Source organism: Gavialis gangeticus, unplaced genomic scaffold, assembly GCF_001723915.1.
Source record: "Gavialis gangeticus isolate Ggan-Ray unplaced genomic scaffold, GavGan_comp1, whole genome shotgun sequence".
NCBI classification, from domain to species: Eukaryota; Metazoa; Chordata; order Crocodylia; family Gavialidae; genus Gavialis; species Gavialis gangeticus.
In genome coordinates, this window is record NW_017729034.1 from 59,529,364 (window position 1) to 59,549,782 (window position 20,419).

At 43.2% G+C, this 20,419-nt stretch overlaps 1 protein-coding gene across 3 annotated transcripts in view; it reads left to right on the forward strand.

The window, feature by feature from the left end:
- Nucleotides 1-20,419, forward strand: part of WDR27 (WD repeat domain 27) — a 306,424-nt gene that overhangs the window by 41,312 nt on the left and 244,693 nt on the right. For all 3 annotated transcript variants that reach the window (XM_019527530.1, XM_019527531.1, XM_019527529.1), the window contains exons 10-14: nt 5,951-6,054; nt 6,527-6,594; nt 9,010-9,143; nt 9,785-9,867; nt 12,056-12,134. In XM_019527530.1, coding sequence (XP_019383075.1) covers nt 5,951-6,054; nt 6,527-6,594; nt 9,010-9,143; nt 9,785-9,867; nt 12,056-12,134 — 468 coding nt within the window. The remainder of the gene's footprint in view (nt 1-5,950; nt 6,055-6,526; nt 6,595-9,009; nt 9,144-9,784; nt 9,868-12,055; nt 12,135-20,419) is intronic.

The following is a 20,419-nucleotide window of genomic DNA, read 5'->3' on the forward strand; positions in this document are numbered from 1 at the left end:
AAGGTATGCAAAGAGGGGCTACTAGATAATGATCAGGAGAATGAAGAACTTACCATGTTTTATTTTGCCAAGAAAAATGAAAGCTGAGAGAAAAGTATATGATTCATATAAATCAATCATGGAGGAAGCACTAGTGAAAGAATTATTCAAGCTAAAGGGCAAAGTTGATGCAAGAAGTGGTTATAAATAGATGAGCGTTGTCCAACTGGTGGCCCACAGACTGCATATGTTCTTTGAAGAGTTAGTAGCATGCAGCCTAGGGGCATCCATCACAACTGCCCCACCCCTCCGTAGCTCTTGCTGTGGCAGCTAGGTTTTTTGGGCTCCCCCTCCCTCCTTAGGCATTTACTTCTGCCTCTGCTTCTGGGAGCAGGGAGGTGCAGTGAGAGGGAGCTGGGGTGCCTGGGCTGTGTTGTGGGGAGGGTAGGGTGCCCATGCTATGCTAATGGCAGGGGAAGGGGCTAGGCTGTTTGCACTGTGCATGCAGGTAGGTATGTGGTTGGGAGGAGAGAGGGTGCTGCACATGTCAGGCGGAAGCTGGACTGCTTGTGCTGGGGGGAGGCGGGCTCCCCATGTGGCACATGTGGTTTGTGGGAGGAGGAGGCAGGTGGGCTATCCATCTGACACGTGGTTGGGAACGGGGTCAGTAGGGAGTCATGCTTGCCTGCAAAATGCATGGCTGGGGGGAGGGGGAGCGGGGCTGCACACATTGCTGGTGCAGGGGGAAGTCAGGCTGCTCACCCTGTGCATGTGGCCAGGTGGGGTGGGGGAGACGCTAGGTTACTTGCATGAGCAGCGTGTGCACTCCCCTGCCATCTGCCCAGAAGTTGGACAGCTCCAAAATACGCCCATTAATTTAATTTAATTTTAAGGATCCTAAGCCATTAGAGGAGTGGGGTTCTAGAATAGCCTTCTGATAGGATTAGTGGGCCACAACCTAACCAGCTTTATGGTGCAGTTTGAGATGTTTATAATTATATAAGGTGATGCCTTTCAGATTAGAAGAATGAACTCGGGCTCCTAGGAAGTCACTTATAGTCCTATGTTCTTATGATTGTATTTGTCATCTTAGCTATTGCATCACAGTGAGAGCTCAAGTGCAATTGGTTATTGACTCTAATATCCTAAATCCTTATTACTTCTCCATTATTCATCCAGTATTTTAGAATTTAGTCCTCCATTTTGTGGCATAAATCATTTTTGTTTCTATATGCATGACCTGACATATTTGGAATGCATGTTCATTTTACCAAACAATCAAAATTGGTCTGCATAAAAGACCCATCCCCTTTATTATTTGCCATTTCTCCACTCTTTGTGTCATCTACACACTTCACTGGGGGTAATTTTGTATTTTCTTTTGGATCATTGATAAAAATAATAAAGAGCCTTAGAGTAAGAATAGATTCCAGTGGTATTACTTAATGGTGGGCGACTCCATGTTTACAGCTACTCTCTGGATTCTGTCTGTAACTATTTCTTGCTCCATTAATATGATCTGCACTTGTAACTTAGTTCGTATTTTAAAAACAGTTTTAAGTAGAAGTCCATCACACAGTAAATTCTAAGTAGCAGAAGCATTAAAGTGTTACAAACCACGATGAAACAATTTTCCTACTCTGTTACTTTAAAGAGGTTTGACTATTTTCCTGCTTTTTAGAAAAAGAGTATTGTATATCTGTGGTGAAGATGTGCATACTAAACTTTTTAGCTTTGTACTTTTCCATATCCTCACTTCAACTCCTATGACCGTATTTTACAAGCTGAACCCATAGGTCTACAGGTTGTATTTGGAATATAAATCTTTGACCCCTCTGTGCGTTACAGGTATTGCACAGTTAGCTGGTTAATTGTGTAATTACCTTAAGAGCAGCTACACGTGCAAAGTACTTATCACATGATAAAAAATTCCAACCATCTATAAAGTTAGACCTCAAAAATATGTACTAAATTTAGCTGCTTGCTATTGAACTTCAAGTTGCATGCATAGCAGGGGCTCCCCTGCGTCTAGGAGCTGATGGGAGTCAGGAGTGCACCATGCCCATGATGAAACCTCTGGGCTCTGGGGATTGACGCAGCTGTAATCCATAGGGCTTGAGGGTGCATGAAAGCCTTCAAGCATGCCTGCAATCCCCAGGGTCCCAGAGTTTCATACACCCCATAGCCTGGGAGATTATGGCTGCTGTGAACCCTCAGCCTTTGAGGTGGGAGGGACACCCCTGCCACTGGGAGCCATCTCAGTTGAGGGGGCTCTCATCTGTGGTAGCTTGCTTCTTTGCTAAGCAAGTAGGCACTCCCTACACCAGCAATAAAGCAAATAGGATCTAATGCACAATTCCATAATTGCACTTCCTGCAGATTAGATCCCATTGCACCTTTACCTGTGTGTGTGGAAGGGAACTTTTAAAACATCAGTCCAGGTAACAACAAAACTTTGTCAGTATTTGTAAAAACATGTTTTTATGTTGTAATAAGCCCATTGCCCAATTTATAATTCTTTCCACCAAAATGGTGGCTGAAATTGTAACAGATCAGTCTGTTCCCTTCTGTTTTGAATTGCTGGATTCCCTTCTGTTTTTGAGTGCTTGATTTCATTATATAACTACATTATTATTTCCTTTACACACAGACTTATTTGGATATTTCCAGATTTGTTCTGGCTTTGCTACCATGACTTTTTCCCTCAGTTGTGCCAGTTCGTCTCATATCCTTACTGTGTCCAAAAATATCTATATTTCAGTTGCCGTGGATGGTTCATATAACACACTCTTAATGTTAAAAATCATGTGTGAATATATGTATTGTTTTGCATATACGTTTTGCATGCATAGATTTTACAGTGCACTTTCCTTGGCTATTGCAAAATAATTTTTATGGGGAAAAAATATTACTTTTATTTTAGTTTGGCACAGTCTAACAATGACATTTTAAAATCCATTTGGGTTAATTAAAAAAAAAATAACTATACCAGCTGATTAAAAATGTTGCAGTAGGTCATGGAAGGGAATGAAAAGCAAGCATAAATCCTGATTGATAGCAGTGGGCCAGACACAATCATTCCCTTAGTCAGATAGTGTTTTACTAAAGAAGGGGTTTCAATGACTGGTTACCTTACATGTTAGAAACTTTAGAGTCCTTTTGCTTACTGCATACTTAAAATGTCACTGACTCTCTTAAATTTTTAACTTAACCTTTCTTCCCATGTAATTCTGGTTGTAGGTGAATAATAAGGTTTTTCTGTCCATGTTTAAGCCATCTGTATGGGTATGAACAGGCATTTAATCTCTAAATTTTGCAGCACTGGAAAATATGGTGAGAAGGGGAGCTTACAAATGTTCCAGCCCCCTGGCTGCTCCTTTGCTTCCTTCCAGCCCCCATGGTAGGCAGGCTATCTCTAGCTGCTGCTTTGTTGGCATCTGCCTCTGTCTCTTGCCCCTCCTTGCACAGGCCTGAGCCACCCCTGTCTGCAAGGGGTGGGAGGCAGAGGCAATACAGCTGGATCTTTCCTGGACTAGGACCCAACTGTAGGAGAATGCTCCTGCACTGTGCACAACTCCAGGTCACTCTAAAGCTGTGCATGGAGTGAGAGGCAGCAGAGCTGTACCAGTGTAGTCAGGGATGGATCCCGCTGTGAGAGAATCCCTCTCACCTTGTGCACAGCTCTAGGGTGTTCCAGAGCTGTGTATGGGATGAGAGGCAGATGACCCTGTAGCTGGAAGAGGAATGCTTCCCCATTTGTTGCATAGTCTGGAGGGGATCTGGGTTTGTTCAGTGGCAGCAGGGTCCCCATGTGGCTCTCTGACAGCCTGCACTGTGTCGGTTAATGGGGAGCCAGCAATTTCTCTTGGAGGGAGTGATGGAGAGTGAAGCACTATGGGATACTGGGAAGTATCCCATTGCTGGTGTTCAAGCTGCTGTGGGAGAAGTGGAAGTGGATGTGCTGTCATTTTTTTCATGAATGAGCCAGTTCTCTCCTGGGAAAAATCCCTTTAACAGCTATAGGCCCTATTTTTTTATTTTTTGCTGGTAGAAAGGCTTGTCTCCTGGCATAACTATAACACCTGTCCATAGCCTCTGCCACCTCCCTTTTGGACCTGGGATTGCAGCCTAGGAAATAAGCCTTGCTCACTTGGTCCTATTCCAGATACACCCAAGCCTGGCAGTAAGGTAGTGTATATGGTAGTGTCTGTGGCTTGGAGCTGATCTGAATGGGTACTGTGGTCATGTTCTCAGGCTTTTCCTAGAAAGAGAGCCTGATAGCAGCCCATTTATCAGCTAGGAAGTCTCAGGGCCTGAGTAGGTAGGTAAGCTGCTAGGAAATAATGGAGGTTTCTTTTCAAGGTTTTGGCAGAATTGACAAACTCCAATGGAGCATTCAGATTCTGTCAAATCATCATTTTCTATTGGAAAATTGTTCAGCTGGAATATTTTTTTGACAACTCCATCCCTAGGAAGTCATTCCACTGGATGACAATAATGGAATCATAATTATTGGGTTAAGAAAAAGTTTTAAAATTAGAGGTGCAGCGATACATCAGTCTGATATCGGATCAGTACTGATATAAAGAAAACTGGCTGTACTGGATATCAGCCCAATGAGGCCAGTAATTTGGCCGATAAATGCCTGTGCTGTGTGCAGCATCACTCAGGCAGCATGGAGAGCTGCCTCCAGCTGCTAAGTCTAGTGTGGTTGAAGGGGACGGGAGGAAAGAGGCATGGGGGGGGCAGATCAGCACCACCCATGGTGGGCGGGGGCAGGGGCAGGTGCTGCCCAGGGAGGGTGGAGGGGTGGAGCTACAGCTTGTTGTGGGGAGAAGCGGCTCCTGCCTCTGCTTGCATTTCAGGAGGGCATGGAGGGGGGCGTGTGCCCCCTAGATCTGCATAGGGTGGCGTAGGCTGCAGCTGGGGCTGCACGGAGCTCTTCTCAGCAGGGGCTGGGCTCAGAGCGGGTGCCAGCAGCACCTGGTGCAGGCCTGGCTCATCCCAGTGTGTGGGTGGATGTGTGCCATTGAGTTGGGGCAATGTTGGGTGCTCAGTGACGGCAGTGCTGGGAGCAGAGTGGCAGCAAAATTTGGGGCGGGTGCAGCATCCTCCCAGCGTTGCTGGTGCCCGCTCCGAGCCCAGCCCCTGCTGAGAAGAGCCCTGCGCAGCCCTGGCTGCAGCCCACCCTGCCCTGCACAGATCTGGGGGGCGCATGCCTCCCCCTCCGGGGTGCAAGCAGCAGCAGGAGCTGCTTCTCCACCACGAGCCATGGCTGTGCCCCCTTTCCCCACCTGGTATCTGCTCCTGCTTCTGCCCCTTCCCTCACTGTGGGGGGGGTTGATTTTCCCTCCCCGCTCCCCTTCCACCATGCCGGAATTATCAGCTGGAGGCAGCTGTTTCAGAAATTGGATCAGTATCAGCTTATATGCCTCCTTAAATATTGGCTGTTGGCCCCAAAATATTGGTATTGGCCCCCAAAAATGCTATCAGTGCACCCCTATTTAAAATGGAAATATATTGATGAAAATTAAAAAATTAAAAAAAATCATATTATAACTGCTATATTTTGGGGATTCTAAGAAATTATTGTAGGAATTATGGAAAACAACTTGGTAGTACAAAGGAAGAAAATATACAGTAGTAAAGTAGATTAGAATTACCATCTGCTCTATCCCATGAATCTTCCTTGGTTCTTTGGACATACTGATTAAATTGTACTGTTTCTTTTAAAACCTAAAGATTTTAACAATTACAGAAAAATCAAAGTTATAGCTCCTTTTTAAAGTTGTAAATCTTGTCTAATTATCTGATGAAAGTTTAAATCTTTAAAATATCTTTTATTTAAAATTCAAGTATCCATTTCCATCTCTTTGTGATGAAAATTGATGTGGTGGTAGTGAGATGGGAAAGAGAATACTTACTCTGTCTCTTGAGTTAAAAAGATACTCTTTCTTTTTTATTATATTAGTTCTCCTGCTGTTAATGCCAGATATTTATGGATAGGAAGCTCTACTGGTTTGTTCATAATTAACTTGGCAAACTTTGAAATAGAAGCTGCTTTACATTATAAAGGTATGATCCCATTGAATTTGACTAGTTTGATGAGATTTAAGTACTTGTTTTCCCCTTCACCTGAACTGATTTTGATATGTTCTAAATAGTATGAGAAGAATTGATATGCTAGCTAGTAGAGTAAGATGGAAAAATCTATAGTTCTGTTTTAAATATTTTAAATCATGTACCACTCCTTTTCATGGTAGTCTTTAATTGTTAAGGAAGTTGAATTAGCATACAGTATTATTTAATAGCTATTAATTAATTTACATTTTACTTGGGAATTCATTATTAATAAATTTAATGGTGAGATTGTAGTCCCAGTAACTCTGGTGTAATCTGGGAGCATCTTCATTGAAGATAATGGAATTCTGCTGGTTAAAGTTGGAGTGAAAAAACATTTAGGCCCCATATTTTCTCTGATTTTAAATAGCATTTTTCATTAGAAAAATAAAATACAATTTCACAATGTTGTCTTTTTTGGGTAAAGATTACAGTGACCTCAGCATTCAGTTTGCTGGATCATGTGCACTAACGAGGAAGGCTGTTGATGGCAAGGTGAGTACACTATTGACATATTTGTTAAACACATGTTTAAATATGTAGTAACTTTCAGTAAGCAGATGATTGACAGGGATGGAGTGCAAGTACACCTTATTTAAAACTCCAGTTTTTAATGTTCCGGATGTCTTGTTATCCAAACGTTAGAAGCATAATTTTTTTTATTTGATATGAATTGCATAGTACTTTCACTGAACATAGCTGATTCTACTGTATACAAGTTAAAAACCCCTCTCATAAATATATTGTATAAGCCATTTTAAATAGCCTTTATCTAGCTTTTGGTATGAAACTTGGATAGTTATGTCCAGTACAGGAAATTAAGGAAGTGCAGGTGTTCTGGTGGGGAATAGTTAAAAACCTTCCTTCCCATTTCTCAAATAAGCAGCAGGGCATTATCCTTTCCAGTTCTTCTGAGAAAAATAGTGAAATATATTTGACTAGGGTGTCATGTTTATGGCATACAGGTGTTTGCCTACTTTTATGCTTTAGTCTTTGCTGTTCTGTTCATTTTGCCCAGAACTGTGAGTGGAACCCAGGCCTTTATTCCAGTTAAGATCAGCAGTATGTTTTATTTAAACGATGGCTGCTCCTAGCTTACATACACTCATTCACTTGCTCACTCATTGCATGTAGGACCCTTTTCATGTCATTCTCATTGGCAACAGCATGCTGTAAAGGTGAGCTGCCAGCAGGTGGAGTGGCTCCTGGGCTGAGGGGGAGGCTGGTGCTTCCCTCTGTGGCAGTGGTGGCTGCCCTCCAGGCAGCACCTGCCTGCAAGCACCTGGCTCGGGTGGTCCTGGGGGGCACCACAGCTGCAGAGGGAAGCACTGAGCCCCTGCGCAGCTTAGACAGGCAGGCAGGCTCCGGGGGAAAAAAAAAAGATCAGGCTTGCTTTTTTTTTTCTGTCTTGGGCAGAGCCTGCCTTCCCAGGCTGCTGCCAGGCTGCCTGCAGGGCTTCCTGCAGAGCCCCTGAGCTGTACGGAGCCCAGTGCTTTGCTCCACAGCTGGTAGGACAGCAAACTAAAACTCCTCGGGTGATTTTTAGTTTGCTGCACTCCAAGTCATTTAAGGTGCATTCTGCCTAATTTGCTACAGTGGCTGTAATTAATGCACAGTATGCCACCAAGGCATGCAAACACTGACACCATTAAAGTGGTGCAAAAGCATTTAGCCCACTTTAAAGTGTTGTGCGCACATGCCCCTTGTTTCGTCTACACATGCCTGTGTAAGCCTGTTAAGGAAGGTCCTGATGCCTAGGAGGCTATATACTTACTTTAGTACTGCTTAATTTTTTGCAGATTTAGATCCACCCAGATAGAATTAGTTACTGCTTTTCAGTCATTTTCATATATGACATTGAATGGCCTATCACTTTGTATCATTAATGTTTATTTGTTGTCATAGCTAGGCTTGGCAAGTTTCGATCTTTATCAATGAACTTCGATTCACCTGGCAGTCTGTTGGTAATCATCAAAATTAGTAGAAAAGGAACATAAAAAAAAATCTGGGATGGGGTAAGGAAATCTAGAGTTGGGGGTACACGCATGCATGCACGCACGCACACACACACACACCAGCTGCTGCAGGCATGGTAGGGAGCTCCTGCTGCACCGCTTATGCACTTCTCCTTTGGCAGTGGGTTTGGCAGCTGCTGCAGGAGCTGGGTGCTGTGCCGACAGGGCTGTTGGGAGTGAGGGTTGGAAGGGCAGAGCTGTTGACAGTCTGGAGTCTGGTGCCACTGGCTGCTTGCTTTACCCAGGTCCCAGCTGGGGAGCAGTCATCCAGCTCCGAGCGAGCATAGGCCAGCCCCGGCATCATCTCTGGGCTCACCTGAAGTTTGGCCCCTATTCCAGTCATGCAGGGGCTGGGCTCAGCAGGAATGGTGGGAACAAAGGGGGAGGCAATGGCTCCCCACCCTGGGGGCGGGAAGCAGCTCCCTGTGGCCTCCTAGGGGGCAAGCCCTGTGTGATGAGCATCAGGGGAGGGGCGGCCTGACTCCTTGATGGCCATGGCCTCCTGCCCCTTCAGGCAGCACAGGGAAAGCAGCTGGGCCCTGGGGGCACCCCCACACACTCTGGCCCAAGTACGCAGGGACTGGGCTGGGTAGGAGCTCTAGAAACATGGGGAGAGGCAGCATGATCAGGGCAGGGGAGCGGCCCTGGACCTGGGCGTGTAACCCTGAAAAGTCTAAATCAATAAACATCGATAAAACTGAAAGAAATGCTTAAAAATAAAAATTGATTTTAGCCATTAAAATTATATATAAATTGAATTCTGCTGGGGTGGGGGGAGGTGGGAGGAACATATATATATATATATCTCTCTCTCTCTTGAATTCTGCCACACCTAGGTACAACTTAATTTTGAAGTGAGGGGAATATTACTTTCTTGTTCTGTCTTGTCCTTCAGGTTTTATGCTTGCTTACTTCAACGTTTGAAAATGTGATTGCTTTGCTGGAGATTAGCCCCACTGCTTTGATGAGAGCTCAGAAGAATGAATTTCTCTTATATGGAAAGGAGAAATGTCTTTTAGTCATTGCCAGGTACTGAGTTATTTCATAGTTTCATAGGGGAAGGGACCTGAGCAGATCATCAAGTCCGACCCCCTGCCATGGGCAGGAAAGAGTATTGGGGTCAAATGACAACAGCCCTAACAAACAACTCCAACAAACAAATGCTTGTTTTTTTCTGTTATTAATTTTATTCTAAACCTGAAATACAGAATCAACCACATTATTAGACAGATAATGTTTTATCCTCACATTTTATTAAACTGTGTGTTTGTCTGTTACTTGAATGCTGTTGTTTCACGCAGTTGGTGAAAACTAGGCTCTATGGCAATGTCTTCTTATGTCTTCAGTGGAGTTAGGGTTTCTTACACATACTCAGAGACTCTTAAGTCAGTATTCAAAATGAATAAATACCAAATAGGAGAAGAACTTGAAGTCTTAGTCCCACATCAGGTTGTTTGTACTTCTGTCTGATCATTTGCAACTAATGGGGTAAACTAGTCAACTGTGTGTCCCTCAAAGTTGCACATAGGAAAGGGAAAGGTGGCATATGAATCCAGTAGGAGATAAAGCATATTATCTTTTATGAAAATAGCGCTTAACATAGTTTTGTTGCTTTTTTATCATTAGTTGCTCCCTGTTGCCTAATAGTTTTGTTGCTTTTTTATCATTAGTTGCTCCCTGTTGCCTAATTCTCCACTGAATACTCAGTCTCTTAAGAAATCAAGCAGCAAATTAACCAATAAAAAAACTCTTGGTGAGTATTAACCACTTTCGAAAAACTAATCATTATCTCATGTAAATATATACATTTTATTCAACTTCTAAGATGCATTATATTTTCTTGTCTGTGCTTTATATTGAAATACTTTTCTTCCTAAAAATGACACTTTGAAACAAAACAACAAAAACCTCAGAACTTTCTGAAGGTTTCCTTGAAATTGTCTTCATTGCCTACCTGTCTGTCTTTCACCATTTGCTTTTGTGCTTATGGTCAGTTTTTTTTTTCTGTTTGTTTCTTGAAAGAGGTGCTGTTGTCAATATTTTAATGATTCTAAACCTTCAGGGAGACTCAGTCATAGCTTTGTAGTATCATGTTGAAGCAAACCCCAAGGGTTATCTAAATAAATCCTCCTGCAAAAATGGGTATTAATTATTCTTAAACCATTCCAGATAGATAACTTTCAGGTCTTTACTTGAGAAAGGGACTAAGGGAAGGCCATAGTAACAATTTTTAAATACTTGAAAGACTGCCATAAGGATTATGGAGAAATTGTTCTTTCTTTCCATAGAGGGTGTAATGTTTTGTGAGGGGCATAAACTCAAGGAAAGTAGATTTAGAGAAACTTTCTGATTGCAAGAGCAGTAGGACAATAGAACCAGATGACTAGGAAAGTTGTGGGATCTCTTTCATTGACATCTTTCAAGAAAAGGTTGGATAAGCATTTAGGTGGGTTGGTTTAGTTCGGAAGTTCTCAACCTTTTTACACTCCAGGCAGTCTTCAGAAAATGTGAGCTCTTAGCTTTCACTTTTTTTTTTTTTAACTACAAAAAATAATAGAGCAATTATTCTGTTGCAAATTACTCAGACCACAACAGGTCAGTAAGTTTTTTGACACTATAGAGTGCTATTTAAAATCTCTGGTTTTATCTTCTGAATCCTGTCTAGATGTTTGCACACCTAACAGTGATAATATTGGGCTCTAATACGTGGGCTCTAATACGTTCTAATTAGAATGCTCCAGCCTGCTGCAATGTCATATGTATTGTGTACTGCATTTCAAAATGGCAGTGGGGGTGCTTTAACTAAAACTTGTTAAATGAACTTTAGTTAAAGCATACCCATGGCCATTTTGAAATGTGGGATGCTGAATACATGTAATGCTGCAGCATTTTAATTAGAGCAGCTGTCTGGGAGCAGTCTAATTAAAACGCACTCCCCCATCCCGGAGCACATGTATGGGCACTCATTGTGTGTCATCCAGTGGCGCCCATTGTGTGTCACCCAGTGGCATTTTTAAAAGCATCTGACAACACACCAGGGCACCCTGGTTGAGAATCACTGATGTAGGAACAGTAAATCTTGCTTGTGTTGATTTGGCAGGCTTCCATACAGTTCACTAAGTGCAGAACTTGGCTCTTGATGTGAACTGTAAGTTAGAATACAGTAGTTGTTTTATGGTTATGTTGTAGTTAAGTTTCCAAGCCTTGACACACAAGACTTGGAAACTTAACTAGGACATTAGAAGGACGTTAGAAGAAACCATTCACTCTACTTCCTCACATGTAGGGACAGTGGTGCAATGATTAGTGATAGTACTAAATATAAGAGAAATTCAGAAAGACAAATATATGTAATGGGGAAAGAGTAAATTAAACCTGATGATATGCCAGCAGAAGGGAAAACTATTGTGTCTTTAAAAAACAAGAAAAACATATGTTTGCTACTGTTTTGGTGATGTATTTGTTGAATCATGTGAAGACATGAAACAAAAGTGATTTTTTTTAACCTCTTACCATTGTATAATTCTTTATTTCTCAGGCTTGTAGAGTAATAAAACCACCTGGAAAAAGCAAAACCGATTTTATTTATATGAATTGTTGATCACAAGCTCGATAAACACTGCATTCAGTAGAAAACTAAATCTGCGTATGCGCCATATATTTAATTATTTGATTTTTAATCTGATGTTTGGCACATGCTGATTTGTCACATAACTAGCAATGTCTAAAACTTCAGTTTGTCTGCTTGTCTGTCTGTCCACTCTTCAGTTTATCATTATTTTAGATAATTGGTTTACCATAACTGTTTATCCCATTTTAAATTTTCAAAAAGTTTAACATGAGACAGGAAATGTTTAATTAACTTAAATATCTTTTTTGTTGAATTATAGAAATGTGATGTTAAAACTGCTTTATTAAAGGTTCAAACTATTTTAATGCAGGTACAAAGGGCACAATGAAAGACCAACCCCTGGTTTTCCACAACAAAATTAAGTCATCAGGTTATACAAGTGCACCACAGTGAGTAACATATACTGGTACAGATATTTCTATAGGTATTTAATATTGCTGTATGGTGCTTTCCTTTTATAGCATGTAAGAGTGATTCCATTTGGAAGCAGTGGAATTGAAGATAATATAATAATATAGCCTACCAATATATAGTCTGTTTACTACATGTTAGAAGTTCAAATGTCTACAGTATGTGACATATGTACTACTATTTAGAAATACTGTTTGTATGTTGCCATTTTATTTGTAGTCCCCAAAAATTGTCAGTGATTCAATTTGTATGGTCATATTGTAGCATGAACCAGAATTCTTTTGGGGATTAAAATATGCCAGCTAGTGTATTACTTTTATTTGGCTCTGTCATGGCGTGGGGTCCTAGGAGCGGCCGTGATCTCTCCTAGCACCCCTACCGTGCCAAGTTTGGGATAAAGCACCCGCGTTCTCGCCCGCCACGTCTTTGATGTTAGGTATTTTATAAGGGAGGCTGCCTTTTCTCCCCTTGGACACGGTGCTCTGGTTTATCCTGGCCCCTGTTCTGTATTGTTTGACTTGGTGCACCTCAGTCTTATGGGCTGTGCATGGCTCCAGCCACCACTGTACCATGCCCCAAGCCTCGCAGATGTACCGGACGTTGTTTGGTCAATTTCCTTTTCCGCACCCCACAAGCACTCTCTGGCTTGTCACGCAGCCTGCGCCCCTCACTGGCGCTGTCTGGCTTGTCACACACTGCCTGCTCTGGGGCTTCTCACAAGTGCCTGCTCTGGGGCTTCTCGCAATTGGGGCTCAGGTGGCCGTAGCCGTGCTTGGCCCCCAAATCCCCTCCTCAGGTCTTAAATTTCCTGTGGGGCTCAGGCAGCCTCAGCCTTACCTGGCCCCCAATCCTCTGCGCCCCTTCTCAGGGCTGGGGTCAGTGCACCCCTGAATCTTGTGCCCTCTCTGGCACCTGGGTCCCTACACTACCATGGAGCCCCTATGAAGCCTCCTCCAACCCCTAATAGCTTCACCCAGTCCTCCAGACTTATAAAAATACAAACAGAAAACTCAAACCTCTGTGCTATAACATAAAATCAAAGCCATCTGGCTACCATCATTCAAATCCCTACCAGGGCATTCTCCACCCGGTATCCTTGAACAGAAGCCGCTCAGGCCATCAGGCTTCTCTACTTTGCTTACTCCAGCAGAGCTCCTTCTCCCTTGGCTGCTAGTGGAGAACTACCTCCCTGGCCTCAGCCTGGATTATATATATAGGCCAGGCCTTGCCCCCTTCCTGTCAGCTGACCAACTGCAGTTGCCCTGGCAACCAGCACCTGTACCTCTTTATAGGAGCAGAGCACTGAGGTGCCCTGCAACAGGCTCCTATAGAGAAAAACGTGAAAATACTGTGGGTAGGCACCCAAGTGGATAGCCTTCAGTTGCAGGTGAAACTTGCTGAAATATAAACAGACAGTTTTGAAGGCTTTGGTAACTAAGGAAAATAGATGCTACAAGGAAGGCCCTGATAACACCATTCAACCAGCTCCTTTGTACCCATAACAGCGAGTGTCCTAAGAATAAACATGATGATACTACATGAGACAGTGACGCTCTCCTTTCCTATGGGATTCTACATTATGGCACAGTAGCAGCAGAGGAGTCATTAGTTAGTTTTGGATCGTGTTGGAGATAGCTGCAGATGAGCTTGAGCTGATCTGCTCAGTCAGGTACTAGTGTGGACAGTTTTAATGGGTCTTCTGTACTGTAAACACCATGGAAACTTGTGGGAGAGATTTATATTCTTTGGATAGCATGGCAGAGGCAATTACTGCTTAATTCTTCCTCCATCACCGTATTTTACCTAACTTTCAGCTGTGCAGAGCAGTGAAAAGGAATGCTTCCCTGCCTTGTGGCCTCAGAATAAATGGTTTCTAGCCTTGCTCCAGCTGTGAAGATTTTCAGGCTTCCAGCAAGCAGGAAGAAGAAGAAGATCCTTAGCTCTTGTCCCATTTTCCAGGGGTAAGGGAGAGCTGGTAGTGGATTCAGGAATGGGGCAAAGGGGGTGCAGCTCCTCGCTTTGGTTGTGCCGCATGTGCTTAAGTTCTGAATTTGCTGCCTGGTCAGCACAGGTTCCTGCTAGAGCTCCCTGTTGGCAGTGTGCTCGGAGCTCACGAGTTGATTGGGACACCATCTGCCCAGAGCCTGGAGCATCTGCTTGGAGCTTTTGCATAGCTCTGGGGCAGGGGTGGGCAAAATGTGGCCCACGGGCCAGATGCAGCCCACTAGGCCATTCTATCCAGACTGCAGGCCCCTTAAAATTTAGAAAACTAATATTTATCTGCCCCTGGCTGCCTGTCATGTGGCCCACAGTGGCTTGCCAAAACTCAGTAAGTGGTCCTCTGCCCAAAATAATAATCCGCCCTTGCTCTGGGGACTACAGGGTAGCAGTTGCTATTGTTTTCTTTCTTCTCCCTCCTTGGTGAATTCAGCAATCAGAGAAAGGAGGGGGATGAGTGGTGGCAGCAGCATTCATTATCTGAGCTCCAGAGCTGAGCAAAATTAGGAGCTCTGGGCAGACCTGGTGCTGAGAGCTTATGGGCAGTGCAGCCAAAGGGGATGTGATTGCGCCACTTTACCCCCTCTGGATGTGCTCCTGGAGAGTCCAGTGTCTTGAAATTCCTTTTGTTGCCTTTCCTTACCAAGGGCCTTGGAAGCCTGGAGAAGAGTAAAGTAGTTTAGGTTAATATATGTATGTGGGAAATGACTGGGGGTATTGCAGAAATGGGAGGAAATGATTGATTGGAAGTATGAGTAAGCAAAAAGAAAGTAAGGGGAAGGAGGGAAAAGCTGAAAGACGACACAAGGGAATAAGGGAGAGGTCAAATGTAACCAGGAAGATAGAGGGAACTATTGCACATCATTAAATAAACGTAAAAGAGAAAAACCCAGGAAGATATATGTTGTTGGAAAGAAAATATGGTAAAGAATAGAAAGAAGCACACATCATCTTCCTGATGTATAGTCATCCTGTGCTCTAGAACACCCAAATCCTTTTTCCTCTTTTGTTGCTGACAACTTATAAAGTCTTGTCTTATAGCAGAAATACTTATTAGTCTCTAACTGTATGACTTTGCAGTTTATAGTATTCAATTTAATTCCACTTACTCAATTCTTTAAGATAATCTAATTTTTTGTAAAATAGTCTGATCTTCATCTGTATTGTCAGTACCTCCTAATGTCTTCTTTAATATTCATTAGTACCCTCCTACTTTTCTTTTTCCCCCAGAATCATTAATGAAACTATGATCAGTCCCAAGACTAAGCCTCATGGAATTCTACTAATAACCTCTTTTTGCCCTGATAGGTTAAGTACAACCCATTATCATCTCCCTTCAAGGAGATTTGATTTAAATCAAATCAATTTAAATAATGATTTGAATCACATTTTAAATCACTGGTTAGGAAGCCTTGATTTAATAATTTTTTTTTCTACAAAAAGTGCATTCTTGTTGTTTGATGTAACCTTAATACGTATTATTCACAACTCAGAGATAGATGTAGGTTTCATTTTTAGAAGGTGCACACTATATGTTTTAAAGCAGTGATTAATTTTGATATTTTTTCAGATTAATTTTGCAGCTACATTAGAAAACTATATTATGATTTGGTTATTTTATTTACCAAAGCTAATTGAAGCTGATACTTGTGAAGTTATTAGGAAGTGAACTATCTCCAAGTTACTAGATTAATCATGGTTATTTGGGAGATACTTTTGCCATCTTGTATTACGAGAACAAGAGCCATCACGAAAAACAACAGACATTTTAAATTCTTTTATTTAACTAAAACAGGAAGTCTATGTATTTTGGATATTTTTCTTCAACAACAAATGTATAATTATTTTAACAAAACAAGCATATGTATTTTAAAATTTTTAACAATTTTAGTTACAAATGTGGAATGTGTTTTTAACAAAATTAAATAGATTATTTCAGTCAGATCAACACACGAAACTAAAACTACTGGGTTATGCAGCAAATTCAGTCTTTACCTTCCTCTTCCTGTTTATTCATAGATTGGAAAAGAAAGACAAGTTTTCCTGTTTTTTTAGTTCCCAAGCAATTTTTCAATTTAGAATGAATTAGTCCAAAGGTTTCCTCCTGTACCTGAAGAAGTTATTGCTGTTAAAAGATGGATTATCACTTCAGTACTCTCTGATAGATCCAGGTGTTTAAGTGACTTCCATCAGTTCACTGGTGTGACTTTCTTTAAAACCTCATTGGCAAATAAATATTTCTTGAATGGTTTACCCTTAGCCCTGAAATTTATGGCATTATGGAGGGATGATTGCTAAATGCCCATGTCATAGCCAACTCCTCTTCTTCAGCAGTTAAGGATTGACCCTGGTACAGAGTACTGAGAATATTGGCAGGAAAATGAGCTGGAGATAGTGCTTAATCCATTCATTTTTTTAAAAGCCTGTAATTAAACTCTGTCATTGCATATTTTTCTTTTCAAGGTCTCACTCAGTTCCTTTCAAATTCAACACCATCAGCAATAAAACAGCAATTTTCCTGTGCTTTGTTCAAGGCTACAGAAATAAGATTCAGGATAGACAGCATACATTCTACAATTCTCTTTAGACCAACGCTGAGAACCTTGGCTATGACAGTTCCATCTGTTTTGTCATAATTTTATTCACAAATTGTCGTCAGATTAGGCCAGTTCTCAATATATTACTTGGAACAGTCCACTACTGAGTTCCATTGCATGTCTTGTGGGAGAGTTGGTTTGCTTCCTCCTGCTTTCTTCAGAGCAGCTGTTACAAAGTGGTTGTTATGGAAATGTTTTGCAATTTCAACAACATTAGTCTTTATTTCTGGAGCACTGAAGTATTTGGCTAAGAGGCATATCAAATGAGTGCAGCAGCCATGTTATTAGCTTGGGGCTTTTTTCACTTCCTTTTAGATTTCTTCTCATCTTTGACACAGTTGTAGCCTTGTCTGTGACAAAGCTGCGTACTAGATGCTTGCATTTTTTTCACAGATTGTTATAGTTTTTACTGCTGCTTCTTGTAAGTATTCTGCTGTGTGGGCATTTCCTGATGTATCAATTGTTTCTGTAAGGCAGACAGTTCTCTCTTCTGTTGTCACACAAGCACAAATTACTGGATCATTGTGGACATTGGTCCATCCATCAAGACTCTGGTTAACAGTTTTCCCCTCTAGACTTTTTGCACACTGTTCAATTTCTTTCTCATACACTTTATCCAGCCATATTGTCTCAAATAGTATATAATTAGAAGTTACAATCCCCATTCCATGATGTCTTTGAGCTTTAACATACTTTAAATAAAAACTATCTTTATATAAGTTTATTTTTTTTAAAAAGCATCTTAAAATACAATTAAAAAAAAATCTGATTTTTTTGGATTAACAAAATCATTGTTTTTTATCCACCCTGTTTTCCTTTTAATCGGTTCCTTGCTTCTTTATAATTCACATACCGATTCCCATCTTTTCCATTTTAACTAGTTTCCCATGTGGTACTATTTAAAATGCTTTACTGAAATCCAGAGTAAATTTCCCTCATTTTTTATTAGTGCGTGTCACACCACCGCCTAATCAGCGACCAACCTTGAGAGTACCCCAAAGTGAGCTCTCCTCCCCTCAACTTTCCTGCCATGACTTGGGGTTAATAGTATTCTTAAGGAGGGGTTCAGTGGTGTCAGTATGGGGGTGCCCACCAGGATGCTTATGGTGTGGACATGGTTTGATGTTGGGGCTCCCCCTCCCCTACACCCCAGCCACACGCTATCATTGGTGTTGATGCGTTGAAGATACTTGTGACACTTCCAGCCTTGTCCAGTCCTCCAGTGGCTGCCAGCTGTTGTCCTGGTGTCACACTCTCAGGGGTTTACTGCCCCCATCTATGCGGTCACTTCGGCCCTGCTTGGCCATTCTGCCTTCTCTCGGCACTCTGAGAGCCAGGATCCGGACTGATCTGTACTTGGGGTCAAGGTTCCCTGACCTTGTGGCCTTACCAAGTTCAATCAAAAGCAATAATACTAAGGACAAAAAAAAAAGCCGCCACTCTGGAAGGACTATCTACTGAGGGCTCAATGAGCCCTTGTGAATAAGTGTCCCTTACTCCCTCCTTCAGGAGGTAGCCCCTGAACAGAGCCAAAGCCATTGTCTCCCTTTGGCCCTGGTTGGGCTTTCCTGCCTCAGGCTGCCAGAGTTCCTGTGGCTTGAGCGCCTCCCTGGCACAGAGGCCTGAGGCCACTCCTGCTCTGGCCTTGGCTGGCCCAGAAGCAGTTTCTCCCCCTTCCCTTATGGCACTCTGAGTGCCTTTTAAATTCCCTGCTGCAGCACCTGTGGCTGATACCATCAGCCTGGCTCCGCCTAGGTTGATTGACAGGGAGCTTTAAAATAGCTGTGGTGCCACCATGTATTGCTGCAGCCCTGGCTCTGCCCACCCGGAAAGTAAGCTTTCCTTTTCCCCCAGGACTCTCTGCTTTGCCCATTCTGGGTCAGCCAGGGATCCTGGGGTATCCAGGGGGCGTATATGGTCCCCCTCATCACAGTGCACATCGTTGGTGCAGTATAGGATAGGGCCACAGGCTTCAACAGTCCTGCGCCTGGTAAGACTGAGCCATGAGGGTGTGGACTCACAAAAGCCTAGCACTCAACAAAGGTCACCCAATTCTTTCCTGAATATCTTCTTTTTTTCAGGGGCGGGGGGGGTGTGTTCTATTCCACTATATACAGTCTTGGATGTGCCAGCCTGAGTCTTCTTTCAGGCTCCTACCTCCCCTACACCCTGTCCTAGCGCCACCATGTTATTACAGCATACATTGCACCCTTGGCTGTCAGTGGGTGATCTCCTGCTTATCTTTCCTCTTTTGAGCCTGTGTTCCTCCCAAGCCTGACTTAAGGAAGCGTCGGCCTCGCCACTCTGTGGCTTGTTCGTTTGCAACTTGATAAATGAGAGGGAAGTGAAAGACAACACAAAATGGGAAAACAGAACTTGCATAAGTCTCGGTCCCTATGGTTGTTGTTACTGCAGGCTGCAGCTACTACCTGCAGGGTAAGTTAGTCCTTAGGGCTGCCGGCCAATACTCTGTGTCTGGCCCTCATGCATAAAAGAGATACAAGCAGAAATATTTGAGCCTTCCTGGCCCCTTTTGCCTACTGCGTAGGCCCTTTTTAGCCTTAGACACTTTGGCGTCCATCATCAAGGCTTGTGTGGCACCTGCCAGCTCCCCACATGTGGCAGACCAGCCTGCCTGCCCTCATCAGCTTACCTCTTTATGAGCAGAGGGTCAGTTGGCTCACCGATGTGCTGCCAACACAGGGTTGGAGCCAACTCTTTCTTTTCCCCTTCCTTTAGGTGGAAATAGCCCAGCCTCCCCGCATCCATGCCAGACAGAAGCAGAACAAAAGTAACTGAAAACAGAAAGACCCTGTTTGAGAGTGTTGCCAGCTCCTGCGGCTGCCTGTCCTCCTGACACATCTACTTCCAGGCTTTCCCTGCAGTTCCTGCCACTTCCGGCTCTGCAGTGGTGTTTAAATGATCAGAGCCCCTCTGGGCTCTTGAGGGGAAGCTCTGCCTGCTTTCTTCTCCCTGCAGTTTCCCCACCAGTGTCTCGGCATTCCTGGGGCTGCTCCATTGCCCAGCATCCATGCTCTCTCACCTCTGGCTCTGGCAGTGAGCCAGAAATACTGGCACCGTCATGGGCGGGGCCAATCCAGATTTAGCAGCTGCTGATAAAGTGGGGCCCCTGCGGCAGCTGCTGATCGCTCATTGTCAGCTCTGGCTGGGTTGGAAATGTCCTCCTTTCCCTGTCTGTGGGCTCAGAAGGGTTTTCTCTTGTCTCTTCATGCACACGTGTGTGTAAATAAATGTGTTTGGGGTGTGTGTATAATGTTTGAATATTCATAAAAATGAGCAATTCTGGATACAGGAATGTAGTGGTGTTGGTACTGGATTTGTGACCCAGCTACCTTGTTCTAGGTGGCCCCAGACCCTCAGGCTGACCATGACCTTTCCATTCAATAATGGGCAAGTTTTATTGAATGGAATGCTATCACACAGTGATAGCAAATAAGAATAATGCAAACAATTCTATATCTACCAATCCTAGAGCTGCACAGAGTCAAGGTACATGTGGCCAGTATGCAAGCTTCATTCTGAGGTTCTCACTTGAATGCCAGATATCAGCAGCCTGGAGGTTGGAGGCCAAAGCCTCCCCCACTCCCCCACCCACAGTGTGGTGGGTGAGATGGGCTGGTGGTGTGCCCTGTGTCCATGTTGGCCTC